This window comes from Physeter macrocephalus, chromosome 9, assembly GCF_002837175.3.
Source record: "Physeter macrocephalus isolate SW-GA chromosome 9, ASM283717v5, whole genome shotgun sequence".
Lineage (NCBI taxonomy): Eukaryota > Metazoa > Chordata > Mammalia > Artiodactyla > Physeteridae > Physeter > Physeter macrocephalus.
The window spans coordinates 101,797,319-101,817,313 of NC_041222.1; the positions used below are offsets into that span (position 1 = coordinate 101,797,319).

A 19,995-nucleotide genomic window follows, 5' to 3' on the forward strand; every position below is an offset into this window, starting at 1 on the left:
TGAGGTGGATGGACCTAGAGACTGTCATACAGAGTGAAGTAAGTCAGAAAGAGAAAAACAAATACCGTATGCTAACACATATATATGGAATCTAAAAAAAAAAAATGGTTCTGAAGAACTTAGGGACAGGACAAGAATAAAGACACAGACATAGAGAATGGACTTGAGGACACGGGGAGGGGGAAGGGTAAGCTGGGACAAAGTGAGAGAGTAGCATGGACTTATTATATACACAACCAAATGTAAAATAGATAGCTAGTGGGAAGCAGCCGCATAGCACAGGGAGGTCAGCTCGGTGCTTTGTATCCACCTAGAGGGGTGGGATAGGGAGGGTGGGAGGGAGGGAGATGCAAGAGGGAGGAGATACGGGGATGTATGTGTATGTATAGCTGATTCACTTCGTTATACAGCAGAAACTAACACACCATTGTAAAGCAATTATACTCCAATAAAGATGTTAAAAAAATAAATTAAAAAATAAAATAAAATAAAATATATATAGGAATAATTGGGTCCTCAGTGCCCTGCACTAGGCTGCTCCACTCAGTATGATCTGCTACCTATAGTACCCACCTTCCCTATATGTTTCATCTAGGGTGTTTTTGGCTTGAAAGAACAAAGAACCTAATAATGGTTTAAACCATATAAGTTTATTTACTTCAGAAGACACCCAGAGTGGGTATCCCAGAGTTATTTCAGTGATACAGTGTTCTCATCATGGGACCTCAGTGTGTTGACTTTTGCCCTCTCTTGATAACAAAGTAGCTGCCACTACTCAAGATATCACATTCTCATATGAAAGTACCCTCAGCACAAAGAAAGGGGGCAAACTCCATCCTCAAATTCCTTATGCTTATTAGAGAGAAAAAATTCTTTTCGGGAGCCTTCGGTTCACGAGAACTGAATCACATGAACACCCGTAGACCAGTAGCGAACGGACTAGAAAGGGTTATGTGATTGGCTTAGACGTAACATGATTTAGCAACTGTGGCTGAGACGCTAGAAGCAGTGAAGGCGTGAAACGGCCTTTGAGAACGCATCCAAGCATCTGCAACACCATGTTCACTAGTGAGAGCCACTTGAAAAATTTGTGATTTTGCTTCCCTTATTTCTGCGGCTCTGCTGGTTCAGAGACCTTAGTCCTCAAGGCAGGAGTATTGACACCAGAGGCACAACAATTCAGACTGCTTGCAGAGGCTACCTTCTTGCCCTTTTAGTCCTCCTGCCACTGAGCAAACAGACCAAAAGGAAAAAATTAGAAAGGTATGAGGGTAGATAATGATGTTGCGGTTGGAGTGACTGAGGCTGATTACCAGAAGGAAATAGTTCCTGCTACACAGTGTGGAAAAACAAAAGGATATAAGTGGAACTCAGGAGATGTCTAGGGTTCTTCTAATTCCATTATATTCAACTGTGAAAGTTACTGTTGAAAAATCACAGTCGTCCTGTAGGGGCAGGGTTTAAATCCTATCACTTACCCCCCTCACTAGAGAAAGAACCCCGACCAGCTGAGAGGCTGGCTTCATTCCTCAAGAGCTAAATATAGATTATCCCAAGCTAATCATGTGACTTCCATTCCCCTTGGCTTCCATGACGTCCATGTAATCCAGTTCTGACCTATGACACAGGCCCTGTGACAAAAGAGTACTGTATATGCACACGCACAGTTCTGGACATCGGTATATAAGGGTGCAGTGACAGGAACACCTGCGGCCACCTTGAAAGGTTGTTAACAGCACACCGAGAATAGCACGTTGGAAGGAAAGAATCGGGTCCCGTGATGCCATGTGTGAGCCTAAAAACCTGGAGCCTTAGTAGTTTGGGATTCCTTATAGGTAAAGGTAAAGGTAGTAAATCCCTGTACTTCTTTTGAATTGAGGTTCCCATGTTTGTAATCAAAACATCCTAACGCTGCATCGTCATCATCACTGCTGTTACCCAAACTCGTAGGAGTTTGACGTGAGATCCTTAACAAAAATTTGTTCATAAAAATAAGCATTGCTAATTCTCATTAGCAAGTTAATTTTATCTCTAGTTTGCTGATGAGAGTTTAGAGTAAAAAGAGCTAGTTGACAATGGGAGGAGTCCCTCACCAAATATAGCTTCTCCTCTATAAAGATTATTTACCCCAAAGACCTAAAACACTCAACGTTCATCGGCAAAGTCTCTTTACCTTGACCATCCTTAGCGTCAAAGGGCAAAATTATGCCTCTCAGACACTGAATATTATCCTCTCGATAAGTTAATAACCTTCAGCCAGGTACAGCTGGTCAAGTCATACTAAACTAGAGGCCCTTAACTCTCTTCAGGGCAGCATGATGTATGTGTGGGTGTATATGGATGTATGTTTCTGTCTGTTTCAATCTGATCTATCTTGTGTTGGTTTTATGGTTAAGAAGGAAACTTTATCCTGTGTCTATGAGGTCAACTTTATTTTACACTCTGCCCTGACCATACTATATCTGTGGTCACCCTCCCTTACCCTTCCTTGTCTGCAAGAGGCATTCCAACGTGTGGTTTAGAATCAGTCCATAGAAAGACATTGGTAGACTCAGTATAAACCTTTCAGAAGCTTCGAAGAGAATCAGTTTCCCAGGCTGCTTGCTAGTCTGTATCTAATTGAAAAAGATTCAGGCCTGGAGTATTCCATAGTTTATTCATCACTCAAACAACCTGATGGGTTTTGGTTTTGTTTTCCTAAGTATGTTATAGGAAATACAAATTTGCTACCTCGTTTAAGTGTAAATTGTCTGGGGTAAAAGCATGCTGAAATTAGTGCACAACGTACTGATCTAGGACTTTGGTCTAGCGGAAAGAATAAAATTAGAATATTTTAATTGTAATATCTTAGCACCACAACACTCATACTACAAATTTTAAAATGTGAAATGCTAAAACGAGCAAGATTTTTTCTTTGTATGAATTTTGTTACAACTTTAGATAAGTGTACCTAGAGACTTTGCAGTATTGTATTAATATTTTAAGTACATTTCAAAGAAAAATCTGTTTGCCTTTTGTTTCCTTACTTTACCCTCTCTGACCACCTTGACACCTCTACCATGTTCTTCTTTATCTGATGTGACCACATTTTCAGTGAAACTTGACATCACTTTCTAGATTTAAGTTCTCAGATTTAATGTCCAAGGTAGTTGTCTCTCCTACATCTTTCCTGAATTTGAAATTGCTGCTACCAGTGGCACAATGAGTGCTTTTTCAGTAATTGAAAAGACAGTATTTCCTCAGTTATTGGATGTCATCACTTGTACAGCATCCATCAATTTAATCACAGCTTTGAAATATGGAAGTTTGAAGGAAACACTACATTAAATGCAAGTTTTTGACCGACTAATCGTAGTGTACATTTATCCATAAGATTATGTAACCTTTTTTTCTTTCGTATCAAAGTTTTTAGAGATGCCTTCTTTATAATCAAAATCTTAACATCTTTCTGAATCACTTATTAGCAGTTAAATATATCATTAGAATGACATGTTGCTTTTTATTTTTGGAATGTTTACTTCGACCTTTGGGGGTTTATAATTTGAGGCATTTACAGTGTACTCGTCCAACTCATAGGTTTTTATGTTATTTTTTTCTTTTGTTATGTTATTATTTTCTCTTTTTTTCCCCTATTTGAATTACATAATCCTTACAAATGTATAGCTTCTCTTGAAAGTCATCTGGAAACTTTATACAGAGAGATTCAAATATTCATTCAACAGATACTTATTAAGTATCTCTCCACTTGCTAGTTATGACTTTGACCTTGGGCAAATTATTTACACTCTCCGTGCTTCAGTTTCCCCATCTCTAAAACGGGGACAATAGGGGAATTCTCCGGCAGCCCAGTGGTTAGGACTCTGAGCTCTCACTGCCAAGAGCCCAGGTTCAATCCCTGGTCGGGAACTAAGATACCACAAGCTGCGTGGTGTGACCAAAAAAAAAAAAAAAATGGGGACAATAATAGTACCTATATCATGGTAGTGTTGTGAAAATTTAATGAAATTATATGTGTTAAATGCTTAGTGCTTCTAAGTGCTCACTAAAATGTAGTCTTACATTTATACTAGAAGTTGAGCTACACACACCACACACAGGAGAAGGCACTGCTCTAGGCTTGGAGGTTCTTCCTCTCCTGGAACTTTGGATTGTAGTAAATAAATATTTGACACCTGAGTAATGGTCCTTCATGAAGTATGTATCAGTCACACCAACATCTTCTAGCTTTAGATGGTGATACACTTTGCCTTTAATTTCATTTTCTGACATGTGATGAGCAATCTTTGCATATACAATAACCTCTTGGTTCAGTGGTACTGTTTGGTTTAATCTTTTTGAGGACATTTTAAGCAATAAATCGAGGTCCAAAATTATGTTCAAGTTAAAATGTGTCTTGGCTGAAATGGTGGTAGGATGAACAGATACTTTAATTACATGAAGAAGTATGCACATGTGTTGGCAGTGAAACTACCATTTAAATCCCAACTTCTCTGCTTGTCTAATATTAAGATTTGTGCTTTTAAAAAAAATTTTAATTTTAACCTCCTTTTGAAAGTATATGTTCTCAGTTAGGAGAACACTTAAAAAGAATTTTGTTTATTTAAAAATTGATTCAGAGCTGTTAAAACATACTTATAAATGTACATTCTAGAATTTAGGTAATATGATAAAATTGTAATTTTTATTTATTTATCAAAGTAGAGTCAGTCATTTAAATAGCCATATATGTAGGTATGTACGTGTATATCTATAAATGCACATATTACAATGCAATATTTGTGTGTGATTTTTATAAAGTGGGAATTCTAAACTAACATTTGTGCTCAAATGTGTCACTTTATCATTAGTTTGAAGTGTTATTTGTCATACCTTAACCTAATAGAGTTTTATCTCCATATTTTGATTAGGATGCTGTGTTTTTCTAATTTACAGACAGATTAGAGATGGGGCTTTTTCTAGAAGCTTACATCACCTACCAGCAACTGTTAATACTAATTGCAATAATGATTGCTATATTTAATTATTAGTAGTAATTTATCACAAGTAACATCATCTTCATGCAGTGATCTAGCCCAGTTACGGGTGTGACTCCTTGGAGACTGTTAGAACTCACGGACATGGCTCGTTTTCTGTTTGAGGCTATTAGAACCAATTAATAGGGACTTTTTATTGTTATTTGAAACCTTAGATGATGAAGTTCATGTTATTTTGTCTGATGTCGTTGCTTTCTCTCCTGTGAAAAAGAAGCAGAAAGATCTGTCCCACGCCTCTCCTCCATTTTTCCTAGACTCCATTAGAGATGATTTTCCATTTTTCTTTTGATTTTTTTTTTGAACTATCCCTCTTTTTTGTGAGCTTCCTGTTGACATCTTCTAGCTACAAATAATTCAGGGTGTATGTGTGACTGTTCTTAGCAATTCCTCAGCACTGTGCACTTTCACGTACGATCAGCCTTCCATAAATTGTTCTTGGAAGCTGAAAGCCTTGCCACTTCAAACAGGTCCATGAATAAGCTGACTCAGTCCATACTCATGACTTTTCATTATCCTCCAGATAGAATGTGGTGTTCTGACCAATTTCAGTAACTGAATCAGAGGGAACTGGCTACATGGGCCCTCTCTCTTGTCTCCACAACTGTCACTTCTCCACGTAAGTGTGGACAGCGTGTGCGCTCTCTTCTTCCCAGGGAACTGACAAGACTGAAATCTGCAGCTCAGATTTGAAGCTGACATCAACATTATCTTTATGTATCTTTCCCAACGTTTATTACCCCCCTTTTCATCTTAGTTATAAGTCACATAGAACCTTCCAGTGAATAGCCTAGTTGTGGGTGCCTCAGTCAGAGGAAAGCATTACTTATTACTCTTATAAAATAATCTTTCTACGTAGACAACTTTAAAAACTTGGGCATAATTTTTGCTTTAGCTTTTTCAATCTAGTGACTAGATTAGGAATAATTAGAGTAAATTCCCATGAATAAAATTACCATGAATAAAAGTATTGTGTGACATTTCTGAAGTTGTGTCCTGAAGGTCAGTGTTACATACATAGGAGAGTTGCATGGTAAAACTTAGTGGGCAGAATGAAATGAAATGACAGCGTAAAAACATAGATACCTAGTCCTAAACTTTCTCATTAAGTAATCTTCTGCATTTATTTCACCTCAGCTAAAAAGCAAGCTGTTGATTTTTTTTTAATTTGCAGAATACGTATCCCTAGAAGAATTTCACCTATTCAAGGTCTATGTGTTTTTTCCTTTAACTGTAGAGCACATGTTCTCTAATTAAATAGGAAGAGTGAGAACTGCTGGACTGGATAAAAATTAATAGATTTTACATTTTCCTTAGCACTATAAAAATGAGAAATAGAATCAGAGATGTCATCTTAACCACTGCCGCTGCTATTTTCAAACAAGACAATGGGAATACTCTGACCTGTAGAAGGCTGCACTCTGATGTGCTAACTTTTTAGAAATAATTAAGATTTTAAAATAACAGCTTTCACAATATATATTGTATCTTATTTTTAACTGTAAAAATTTTTCGTACGAAAATGTTACATTTCAATTGTTCATTTCACTGTGGTTAAAATGTATACTTGAATATTAATAGATTAGAAATCTAGATTGAAGTATTTTGTTTTATAAATATTTATTGTTAAAATTTAAGGATAGTTATTCTAAAAGTTTTCAAATGTCCTTTTAAAAAGAAAATTAAATGCAGTGTCCAGTTCGCTTTCTATTGTATAATGTTCAAAGGACAGATTTATTACCTGAACAGCAGTAGCCATGGTACTTGCTTTTTACATTTTTTGCAACGGCGAATTTGAGCAAAACTAGCTAAAGCAAAATTTTTTTTTAACTAAATTTCTTTCCTAAGTTGTTCTTTAGGGAAACAAATTAAGGGTACTCCCTAGCATGTCAGCTCTGTTTTATTAGTGATTTCTTTTATTGATACCAACTGTTACACAGTGTGTCTGGGCCAGTTGCCAGTACTTTCAGTACTAGTAGTCAGCACTTTAAAAAAAAAAAAATTAAGACTTTTTTATTAAGAGCAGTTTTAGCTTCACAGCAGAGGTCAGTACTTTACATGCCTGGTTTACTAGAATTCACCCTGTCCCCAAATACATATTTTTTGGTTCTGAACATATATATGGTAGATTTTACTTTTGAAGCACACTGTGGATAATAATGATTTGATTCCAAAAAATAGGCTTTATTGAAAGAGGAGAGAAAAACATGGGTATTTATATAATAAAAGAAAAGAAAGTAGATATATCTTAAAACAGGAATTGCTGTTAAAGGAGCCATTCTTATCGTAGTAAGCAAAAGGAGAGATACATTAGGTAGGGCACTAAGCTCCAACACATCCTTTTCTTCACTCTGAAGTCCTTCTTTATATTGGCTTTAGCTATTTGCATATGTTTTCTTGAATTATTTGTGTTTGCCACCTAAATAAACATTGTGTCTAAACAGCTTACCGCTCTAATTGGAGTGTTTAAGTCTTGGTGCTGTCATTTGCCTAACAAATTTTAGTGACATAATCCATGGAGAATGCTTTACAGAATTTCTTGATTTTTTTTGTCTTTGAATCACTGACAGCATGTGTTCTGTTAAAGAATACCTTAGCATGAGATGAGGTGAATTCACCTTAACTTCTCCTGGGTTTTCATTGCCGCTCGGCCCTCCTTTGCTTTATTCCTAGCGGATTCCCTGGTATACCCTGCACCACTGTTGGTAGAAATCTTTACCTTTTTGCTCAAGGAGCCAAGTCAGCTCTCTTTTTCAACTCCCTCCAGATGGCTCGTCCTCCCTAAAAAGAAAACCAACATGCACTCTGTTTTTGTCTTTCAACATTTTCTTCACACACCTGTCTCCAAACCAGTACCGCTATCCTGTCTTCCAGGCTGAGAAAGCATGTTAGACCCCACCTGTGTTTTCATTCCTTTCCCCTGCTCTCCTCTTCTCTACTTGCAGCTCCAATTATCTTCTCTTTCTTATCTTTTTGCCCTTTAATTTTGCCATTTTTTTCCTCCTATATACTAATACATTTTTCAAGTGAGTAGGCTGTACTCAGTTTCCTTACCTTGCTCATCCCCTAGCTTTCTACTTGGACTTGAGTTCCCATAACTCTGTGGAAAGGGACCTGTTGAAAGACACTATTTTAAAAGTTTCTTAAAGCAAAACTCTTATACTTGTGTCTATCACTGTAAACCTGGCAGTGTGCATTATTTGGGGAAGAAGTTCTGTAGTTTTCATCAGCTTAAGGTCTTCACTCAAACCACACACAGTGTTTATTCCTTTTTCCTTGTGACACAGATGTCATAAGTCTTAATCTTTTCAGATGTCTTAATGCCTTAATCTTTTCTTCTTTTCTAAATAGCTTCATCTTTAGACCTAATATCCCTGTATCCCTCAACTCTTCCTTACATAACGTGACGTCTAGACCCTCCAACAATCCAGTCAGGCCCTGGTTTCCTTTATTCAGATAGTTCTAATTTGTCAATATGCCCCATAAAATGTGACATCCAGAATTGGACACTTTTTAGTGAATCGTGTAGATGATAATGAGCTACAACCTTCCTTTTTCTGGAAACTATGTTAACATAGGCTAATATTAATGTTCATGATTCCCTCTCTGCCTGTGAGACACACGTGCATGTGCACACACACGTACACACACAGAAACATACACATATACTGCTGAGGGTTTTAGTCCTGATTAATAACTATAATTAAGGCTATATGATCTAGGGATTCCTCTGTACCATTCTTGTAAAACATTATTAAAAATCAAAAATACTCATACACGTATTAAACAAATGCGTAGTTATTCAACAGATCTCACGCTACGGTTTCTTTCGTATTTTATTGCTTACAAAACAAGATAGGAATTCGGATGGTTGCCAGCTTGCTTATTGAAGACAATTATAATCTGGTCCCATGTCCTTTTCTGTTTTGTCATCCCTTACTCTTCACTCTGAAAGCCCTGCTAAAGTAATCTTCCTTTCCAAAGGAATCCGGGGCTTGAAACTGATGCTGTCTTTCCTCAAAACCAGCAGTGTTGGCTGATTTCAAGCCTGTGTAGCCGGTTTTCAGGACTGGGTTGAAAACCGTCTGCTTACTCCTCTGCATCTGGTTGATTTTGGAGAGCTCAAGTGAGGTTACATATTAAATTCTCAGACATGTATTCTGTAAAAAAAGGAAATGACCAACAATTGTATGATGCTTGCATAAGGCAAATGCCAGTGTTAATTTACACCTAAGGAGCATCAAGCAATATTAACGATGGCATATATCATATAATTAGAGAATTACATGCTATTTAACAGATCACATTAGGGTTTTTTTACATTTTGTGAATTTTTAAAAAGTAAATTAGAATTAGTTTTGTGTCTCTTAAATACTTATTTACAAGTAAGCATGAATAAAGAACCTATTAATTACTACTTAATTGACATTCCTTTGTCTTTGAATCACTTGGATTAAAATTAAGCACTGGAAATACTTCTAATATGTTGTTATGCTTTTTAAATGGAGGAGTTTTAGAAAAAAACCCCAAAACTTGGCTTAGTTTTGCAGAGTAGATCAATTAAATATACAGTCAACTCTCGATTGTTCAAACGAATGGAGGAAAGGATGGAACAAGCATTGCTGTTTCTCTCGTTCCTGCCCCCTCAAGACAATTGCTGAGAGCCTCATTCCAAACAAGTTCTTTGGCTTTCCATCTTGATCATGTTACGTGCTCTAGCCTTGTATCCAGGGTGCAGTCTGAAATATGGCTTACCACTGAGTTGGCAGAGTTTCACGTTCTCACATTCTGCTCTTTATATGCTTTTTAAAATCAGTGCTTTAGGATTGTTTTTATACTTTTCAAATTCTTATGAAGATTTGATAACATTGCTAATAGCCTGTTATCCTCATAAAATTAGTTTTACATAAAAATCTTATTTTGAATTACATTTTATAGATAATTATAACCTTTCAAAAGCATAACCTCATGGTACCAAATTGCTTAAAAAATGTAATATAAAAATTTTATGAGAGTTTTTCTCCTGCGAGTTTTTATAAAAATTCTTCCAATTTTTTGAATTCCTAACGTATGCAATATTTCTGATCACTGTGTGTTTGTAAAGGGAAGAAATGCGGAAGGAATTTATGTGTGAAAACAGTATGTCGTGTGTATATAATATGTCATTTTCTCTACCAACTAACTGCACACATTGTGCTATTATCCAGACATGAGCATTCATGGGAATGCATGTATCTGGATAACTGTGAGTTGAAATAAACACACCTGCTTTTATTTCAATAACTGCACATTCAAATCTACGTAAGGCATTTATTTGAATGTGACCTTCATATACATGAGAGAACATTGGTTTCAGTGTTTGACTTTTTTGTTGCTATTTTGTTGTTGGTGGTTTAAATCTAAAGTAGGGTACAACCTTACGGGTAATGCTTCTCTGGAAAACTTTGCATGCAGAGAAAAGGAAATTCAAAGATAAACCCTATGAAAAACACTGAAATTGTTTTGTCTTATTATGTTTAACCTCAGTGTGTATTGGAGGTAAATTCTTACAGAATGTATCAATCGCAATGCTTGAAGCCAAAGTGTATACAACCCATAAACCAGTCTGGAACTCTGCTCCTTTTACTTTAAGTAAATTTAATGATTATTCTTTCCAGAAAAAACCTGTTAGTCTTTGGTTTGGAGAATCCTTTTTTCTCAAGAAGACTATTTCCTTGAAAAGTGTGTTAGAATATGTGTCTGAGCTTTAGGAAATCATGTTTCCCATTAGGCAATTGAAGTGTTTGTTGTAAGGCTTATTCTTAAAGTCTGTGTAATCGTTCTTCCCCACTCCCCCCACCCCCAATTTAGGTCATATTTCTGGAGAGTTAGTTTTAACTGACCTGAGCCAGAAAATTGAATTAGGATGTCTTTAGAAGTCTTAACTTTGAATTTCCTACTTTTCATTGCATGTAAACTATCAACCACAAATAACAGTTTCAGTTCAAGTTCTAGCTTGTATTTTGCATGTTAAAGCTATAAACAGTCTATTAATGCTGGAAAGAATCTATAGCCATTGTTCTGCTATTGCCTGATTGTTAAATTTATAAAGGAAGACTGATTTTATTTATGTAGACTTGTCTTTCTGTCTTAGGGAGTGAACTACTTTATGTCCAAGGGCATCCTAGATGATTCACCAAAGGAAATAGCAAAGTTTATCTTCTGTACAAGAACACTAAATTGGAAAAAACTCAGAATCTATCTTGATGAAAGGTAAAAAAAAAATTAATTGTTCATCAGACATGAGTTAAATAATGCTTTTAATGAGTTAAGTTTTACCTTAAAAACTGTACTACGTAGCATTCATCTAGTTGCAAAATTGAGTGAAGACAGGAAAAAGATTCCTATACCTTGCAAATCACTTCTCTTGCGAGCTGATGAGGAAGTTACTTTTGTAAATGTAAAAAAAAAGCCCAAGCACAGACACAAAATCGAAGTCCAACACCCTTTGTGATAGCAAACCAAAACCAAATATTTTCGAGGAAGTTGCAGCCCTTTTTTCTTAATAACTAGACATAAAATCTAAGTGTTTGGTAACTAAAAGTTCTGAATTTTGAAATTGTCCATATAAAAATCAAATGGACAAATTGTATTCATAAACACAAATCCTAGAAGATGTGTATATTTGCATCATACTACGCAAAAGTGTCATGTAAAAGCTGGAAAATTCCAGAAGTGTGATTTAATAGTGTGCTTTACAGAGACAGTGCCTAGTATGCTGTTTTGACTTGATAGTCATTCATTAGTACTCTTTAATTCTGGGTATCAACAGACAGAAAAATACTGTGAAAATATTTTGACATCCCCGAACTACCATTTTAAAAATTATAGATCTCAGAAATCTAAAGAATGGCTCAAAAATGTGTTTGTCTTTTCATTGTGATTCTCTTTTTTTTTTTTTATTTCTCAGGCTTTTTCAACAACAATTTGTATTTATTATATTCCAGGAACTTTGCTAGAAGTAGCAGTATGCAGTTGATTAAAACATAATCCCTGTCCTTGAGGGGTTTATAGTTCAGTATATCGGTCATTGAAAGAAATTTCTTATGTAAAGACGGTGTCATTAACTCTTTTTGTCCTTAAATGCTAGGTACCTAGGGATCAGCAGTTTTTCTTTAAAGACCCAGATATTTCTGTGACTATTTTAGGCTTTGAAGGACATATGCTCTCTATTGCAGCTACTTATAACTTTGCCATTGTGTCATGAAAGCAGACATAGACAACTGAGTATAGCTGTGTTCTAGTAAAACTTTATTTATAAAAACAAGCAGTGGGCTGTAGTATTTGGCCCACTACCTGTAGTTTGCCTATCCCTGCCATAAGCAACTGGTAGAAATTAAGATTTCTATAATCATGATCATATAATCATGGTTGAGTTCAGTAAGGACTGAAGCATATTATAACAAAGTGTGACTATTAGAACGCTATTGATAAAAAATAAGTATGTATGCACATACTTACACAAATATTTATATAATTGTAAACAACCTAAATGTATATCATTCGAATTCTTATATCCATAAGATACGCTACTGTGGAGCCATTTAAATGAAAGAGTTAGATCTTTGTGTAAAGACACAGAAAGCTGCTTACAATGTACTATATGAAACAAGCAAAAGCAAATTCTAGAACAATATAGGGTATATGTAGACACTTTAAAAAAGTCTACATAAACAGTTGTTACCTCTGGTGATGTGGATTGGTATGGAAAGTGAAGATTCTCCTTATTTTCATAATTAAAAAAATAAAGAATTCTGTTTGTCATTTGGATTTAGCCAAGAAGATACTTGAAAAAAGTTGCCATTTTTAATACTGAAAAATTCATTTTTCCTTCATTTTACATTTAGAATTTCTAGTTTCACCTTGTTTTGTTAGTCTATTCATGAAAGATTTTTAAATTGCTTAATTTTATAAATAATCATACTTTGATGTTTTAAAATTTTAAGACATATACTTTGTAGGATTGCTGATGTGGTAATCAACAATGAAGTGTTTTCATTCCAAAAAATGAATAATCTGTGATTTTTCCCATCATTTTTTTAATAGAGAAAAGTTAACTAAAGCTGTACCTTTTTCTTTTTCTACTAGGAGAGATGTCTTGGATGACCTTGTAACACTGCATAATTTTAGAAATCAGTTCTTGCCCAATGCACTGAGAGAATTTTTTCGTCACATCCATGCCCCTGAAGAGCGTGGAGAGTATCTTGAAACACTTATAACAAAGTTCTCACATAGATTCTGTGCTTGTAACCCTGATTTAATGAGAGAACTTGGCCTTAGTCCTGGTAAGAACGTATGTAGTGAATTCCTTCCTTCTGCCTTCCCATCTCTAGGTAAAAATAGTAGTAGATGAGACATTTTTCTCACTATGGGGAAAAATGCTTCCTGTAGTTACAAATACTTGTCTTATTGCTTCTAGCAATAACCAGTTTGTCATAGCTATTATTTACATGTAGTAAATATACTGTTTTAGGAGGAAAGTTAGACTTAGGTATATAAATTCTTTAAAATTCTTGTTTAAGCATTGGATATTTTTACTAGTCTAATCAAAAACTTGAGAAATTATTTTTAAAGCTTTTAATAATACACATATTACATAGGTAACACCTAGAATTTTTCTACTAAATTTTTTTTTTTTTTTTTTTTTTTTTTTTGCGTTAACGCGGGCCTCTCACTGTTGTGGCCTCTCCCGTTGCGGAGCACAGGCTCCGGACGCGCAGGCTCAGCGGCCATGGCTCACGGGCCCAGCTGCTCTGCGACATGTGGGATCCTCCCGGACCGGGGCGTGAACCCGTGTCCCACTGCATCGGCAGGCGGACTCTCAACCACTGCGCCACCAGGGAAGCCCTAAAATTTGTTTTTAATACAACTAGTTTTCACTGTTTGTGTGTATGTATATATAGGCGTGGTATAGCCTGAGTCACCTATGTATTTTTTTCATGTGATATAGATTTATTTCTCTCTTCATATCAAAAAATCTTGTGCTTATCTTACTACAGAGATTACAGAGCCTTTTCCTATCATATGAAATTTGTTGAGCATGCTTGTGCAAGACAATCTTTATTAAGACTGCAATATTCTGAAAAATAAACACCATAGTAGTCGCAAGTAGTAGTAGCAAGTAGTAGTAGCAGGTATCATGAGGTTTGTTACTGTTTTAACAGTAAACATCAACTATTGCCCTGAACAATATAAAGAAGAAAATTTTTTGTTGCCCTGAACGATATAAAGAAGAAAATTTTTTGTTGCGTGGGCTCAAGTTTAGCAATTTTTTCCATAAAGATTTACTTTGAGATTAATATGTAAATTCCATAGACCTTTTAAATACATATCTTAAATGACAAGGGTAACTTAATAATCTTGTGAGATGTTTACGTTTTATTTTCTAGTACCAAGTTATTACATTTTCTTGTCATTAAAAATGCTTTCTAATTAAATTAGGTTTTTGTAAAAGCGTTTGAAAATAAATATCCGACATTTTTTTAATGGGAAGATATACTGACAGTACAAATGTATTTAATGGGTATTTGAATGGGAATATCACATTTGAAAGCAGGAGACAAATTAAGCCAATTCTGAAATTTTTAAATTTAGAATGACTTTTTACTATAAACTCCTAAACTGTTTGAAGAAAATGCTCCCTGAATTGGCGTTCCGTTAGGATGATCGACATCCCTGTTTGCCCAGGAGAGGAGTTTCCTAGGACACAGGACTTTCATCACCAAACTGGGGAAGGCCCAGGCGTTTATGTTTAATTATAATCTAATCTTGAGCTTTAGAAATTATGCAGTTTTGCCTTTGAGACCACAGTTTAAAAACCAGCCAGTAATTCAAGGTGTTTCTTTTTCCTTCCAGATGCTGTCTATGTACTGTGCTACTCTTTGATTCTACTTTCCATTGACCTCACTAGCCCTCATGTGAAGAATAAAATGTCAAAAAGAGAATTTATTCGAAATACCCGCCGTGCTGCTCAGAACATTAGTGAAGATTTTGTGGGGCACCTTTATGACAACATCTACCTTATTGGCCATGTGGCTGCATAAGAGCACAATTGCTAGGACTTCAACTTTTAACTTCAAACTAAAACTACCCAAGGACTTATTTAGCAGATATGGGGGTTACATTAGTGCTGGTCATTCTAGCCTCTGTGTACAATCAAGCTTGAGTGTACAACCTTTTCTTCTTTTCCTCTTTTCATTTTTAGTAATTTCCTTGGGGCACTAAAGAATTTTGCAGAATTTTTCTTAATTTTGCTATCATGTTTTGCACAAAGCAGAGCCATTGTCTGACACAGCTGTTTAAGAATGTTAAACTGACATTATACTCTAAAAAAGATGGGATATTTGTGCAGTAGATTTGCCTGAAAAACTTTATTCATTTCCATTCTTTTTTAAAATACCATGTAATGTGTACATATTTAACTAAAAAGATTTATAATCATAATTATTTTATTGTAAAGATTTTAACTAAAGGCTTTCCTTTTTCTCTCAAACTGAGTTCTGAAATTTATTTGATTCTGATATGAAATTATTACCGTCTTCATAAAAGTTGGATCTGACTTCAGTAGAAACCAATACCAGCTTCTCTTTCCTTTGAACTTTGAAAAGAGTATTGATTTGTTACTATCCAAAACAGGCACTTATTTTTATAACAGAAATTAATCACTTCATTTTTTAAATTTCTGCGTTATTTAAGTCTCAAGTCCTTTAAACCATAGCAAAACACGTTAAAATCTGTTTCCACACGTAAGAACAAAATGTCGTTAGAACTTATATCTGAAGTAGTCAAACCTTACTATTCTAATTTTTTTTTATAAATTTATTTATTTATTTTTGGCTGTGTTGGGTCTTCGTTGCTGCGCGCGGGCTTTCTCTAGTTGCGGCGAGCAGGGGCTACTCTTCACTGTGGTGCACAGGCTTCTCACTGTGGTGGCTTCTCTTGTTGCGGAGCACGGGCTCTAGGCACACGGGCTTCAGTAGTTGCAGCACATGGTCTCAGTAGTTGTGGCTCGCGGGCTCTAGAGCGCAGTCTCAGTAGTTGTGGCGCACGGGCTTAGTTGCTCCACGGCATGTGGGATCTTCCCGGACCAGGGCTCGAACCCGTGTCCCCTGCACTGGCAGGCGGATTCTCAACCACCGCACCCCTAGGGAAGCCCTCTCCTAATCTTGATGATTTCTGTTCAGAATCAGTTGGGAAAGGAATATTGTGAATGGTGGTAAACAGTCTTTATTCATTCATTCAGTATATATTTATCAAGGGCCTTCCATGTGCTAAGCATTGTGCCAGGTACTAATGATACCTGGACATGGGCTCTGCCTTCACAGAAATTACATGATTGGGTAATGAGAGGAAAACTACTGCTTAATGGAGAGCAAATGTATGATGTATATCTTAACAGTTATTTAATCATTAAAACACTTAACATTGGAATGATAAAGAACAGTGTGTTTATATATAAGGCAAGTCACAAGTTCCCTGGAAATGCCTGTAAGTGAAAAGCATCAGCTTTGGAATGATACACTAAGTGATGGGGGGAGCTGCTAGTTTAGGGGAAGGGAACTGGGGGAGTGGGAAGTCCTTGCTAGAGGTGTAGAATCCTGACTTCCAGATCTGGCCCTAATATTACGACTGAACGATGTACTACAGAATTTTCAAAGACAAAACATAAGACAACCAAAACAACTTTTGAAAGTCAAAGGGACTTTCAGACTGGTAGTAAACAATTTCTAAGATTCTGAGGCAGATATCTAAATATATTTCACATGTGCATAATTTTGAATTCTATGACAAAATAATTCTAATAAGTGTACTAATCAATGAGTCTTCATAAATGCATACACCTGTGTGAACCAAACCCACATCAAGATATGCAACCTTACACAATGTATATGCAGTTAACACTGTACCCCTTAATATAAAATATAAACTTTGTAACCATAGAGGTGTATTTACCCTGTTGGTTATCTTACACTTGTCATGTGTCTTATATATAGCCTATGTTATAAACTCCACAATATAATGGTATAATTTGCTTTGGACAGTCATATATATTTTAAATAAATTAAGAAAAAATGCTCTTTTGCATTTACCCACATTATCATTATATTTGAGGTGGCTCTTAGATGATCAGTAGGGAGGGTTTAGAGAAAGTCTTTCAATGTCTCGTTTCTCACTACAAAATTAAGTGTAGCCTCCCTAGTGTGGCATGTAAGACCCTTCACGATCTGGCCTCTGCTTACCTTTAAAGCCTCATCTCCAGCAACATTCCTCAAATGTGGTCTGGTCTGTCTTTGCCTTTTACAAGCTGTCCTTTCTGTAGCATCCTCCTCTCCCTCCTGTATCTGAAGTCCCCCTGGGACTTCCCTGGTGGCACAGTGGTTAAGACTCGCGCTCCCAATGCAGGGGGCCCAGGTTCGATCCCTGGCCAGGGAACTAGATCCCACATGCATGCCACAACTAAGAGTTTGCATGCCACAACTAAGGAGCCAGCGAACTGCAACTAAGAAGCCCACCTGCCTCAAGTAAGACCCGGTGGAACCAAGTAAATATTTAAAGTCCTCCTACTTATCACCTAAGATCCACCTCAAATATAATTTCTTGGCCAAAGCTATCAAAGATTGTCTCTATCACACATACCACTAGTGTTAATTAATTTTCTACATGTCCAACTTCTTTATCAAAATGTGATCTTCTTAAGGTCAAGGATTGCTCCCAGCCTGTCAGATTCTATTGTAAGGCCTGAACTAGGCAAGTGGCAGAGGATTTACAGAGGAGGAATGAATTTTTAAAAACAACTGAAAATTGATAGGTTTTAGTGATTTGGGAGAAGGGTTTCTAATATGAGGATCTGGTTGTCCTATCATCAAAGGTAGCTACTAGGAGAAGCAACCAATGGGATGAAATAGAAAAGATGATGTTTCCAATTTTTGGATGTTTTGAATTTGAAAGAATCAATAGAACATTGCAGGTACAGAATAAGACTAGATATGTAAGTTTGGGGGTCATTAGAATTGGAGTATGTTATACGAGGTAAAGCATGGAAAAAGACACCTCCTCTAGGGAATATGTTGAGTAAAAAGGAATACTTGGGAAACACAGCATTTCAGGTTTGGTAGAGAAAAAGAAGAAAGAAAATGAGGGTTCTTTAAAACTGTAGAAGGACCAGAGAGCTAGGGAAGCGGAGTTTCAAGAAGGATGCTGAGCTTTGCATGTGCACAGCCCAAGTAGATTGTTCCTTTCCCATCTACAGTCAGGCCTTTTCGAGTCTACCTTTTCCACCTGGGGCTGAGTTCTTTGAGGCTAGAAAATCATAGTAGCGCTAATGGCTTTTATATCGTCTCTGCCCAAATACCTCTGTATTCAGTGTGTAATCTGAGCTCTGCGGAAACCCACAAGAGTACTTATGGTCCACTGCAACTCAGACCTGCCTACACCTTTCCTTCCCAGTAAGGGCCGTGTTGTTTCAAGCCCAGAACACACCATACCAACTGCAAGCTGCTAGTGCATCCTTTCTATACACCATCATTACTTATGTTTTTAAAATGCAGTACAGATTCTATTTTTTTTTAAGAAAAGGAAAAGAGAAAATGCTCGAAAACCTTTACGAGTCCTCCAAATTGATCATCAACAGGATTTTCTCTAAGCTCACTCTGGTCCAACGAACACTCTCTAATCTCATCTGTGGTGCTTTCTCTCTGGAAAGCTTGTAACCCCTCCGCCTCTTTACCTGTTGAAATGTTATTTGTCCTTCAAAGTCCCCTCAGACTCTTTCCCCTCCAGGGCAACTTTCTCAATTCTTGCAGGTGGCAATTTTATTCTTCTTATGTCTCCCTCAGTACCTAACACAGACCTTGGCCCAAAGCAGTTTCTCAGTAAACCTAACTGAATTATTTTAGCCCTGGTTTAGTTTCTAATATATAAGTATATAGAAAGATGACTTTACTATTTGCATTTCAAAAAAATATAACCAGACCTTTCAGGTGTACACAATTTACAAATCAGAATGTTTAGAGTTAACTCTTAAAAAAACTAATACAGATTCAACCTATGTATTATTCTAGATGTAACTTCATTTCTCTGGGTCTTCTAATTTCAAATATTTGCATAAATTACTGCTACTTTGATTGTCTTTTTTTTAATTTTGAGAGTTTAAGCCATTGATCTTGTTACTTCTCTAAACTGATCTTTTACATGATTGGCAATATTATTAATATGGTGCTCAATGAGAGTTAGCTTGTTCAGAAGTCTATATATTTAAAATGATAACCCATTTATTCTAATTGGAGTCTTTTCCTGTGTTTAAAGTGAACTTTTTCTTTAATATCACTATTAATAGCTCAACTGCCTACAGTTGTTTACGAGCATTTGTAAATGAATATGTCCACTTTGGGAAGCCATCCTAAGGAAATAATCCAAAATAGAGGAAAGGCAGTAGGTACACTCTTAGTCATGTCATTGTTTTTAATTTCAAAAAAGGAAAAAGATAGAAACAACCGGAATGCCCAAAACCTGGGGCTGTTCTAAAAAATAACCAATATTTGAGTACACATGGGGTACCAGACAGCATGCTAAGCACTGGTCAAGTGGACTAGAACGCATCCTCGTGACCTGTTATTATGATGCCATGACGTTTATGAATAATGTGAGTTAACAGTTATAAATAATGATAAATATTAAAAAGATTAAATTGCATATATACACACATTACGGTTACTATGTAAAACAAAGCAAAAACCTATGAATGGAAAGAACAGACTGGGATACAGTATACCAAGATATTATGGATAATGGATTTTTTTTCTTATTTCTTCTTTCAAATGTTATTAAGGATGATGTATTTTAGATAGAACAAAATAAATTCATTGAAGTATTCAGAAAATAAAGATAAATAGTGTTCCTAATTTAACTAGTATTGCTTCCCCTCAGA

At 36.0% G+C, this 19,995-nt stretch overlaps 1 protein-coding gene across 1 annotated transcript in view; it reads left to right on the top strand.

The window, feature by feature from the left end:
- The window catches only part of FBXO8 (F-box protein 8), a 39,742-nt gene extending 24,181 nt beyond the window's left edge, over positions 1 to 15,561 (top strand). The window contains exons 4-6 of the mRNA XM_007113689.4: positions 11,164 to 11,282; positions 13,158 to 13,354; positions 14,925 to 15,561. Of these exons, the coding sequence (XP_007113751.1) occupies positions 11,164 to 11,282; positions 13,158 to 13,354; positions 14,925 to 15,112 (504 nt within the window). The 3' untranslated portion in view covers positions 15,113 to 15,561. The remainder of the gene's footprint in view (positions 1 to 11,163; positions 11,283 to 13,157; positions 13,355 to 14,924) is intronic.
- Positions 15,562 to 19,995: the final 4,434 nt, after the last annotated feature.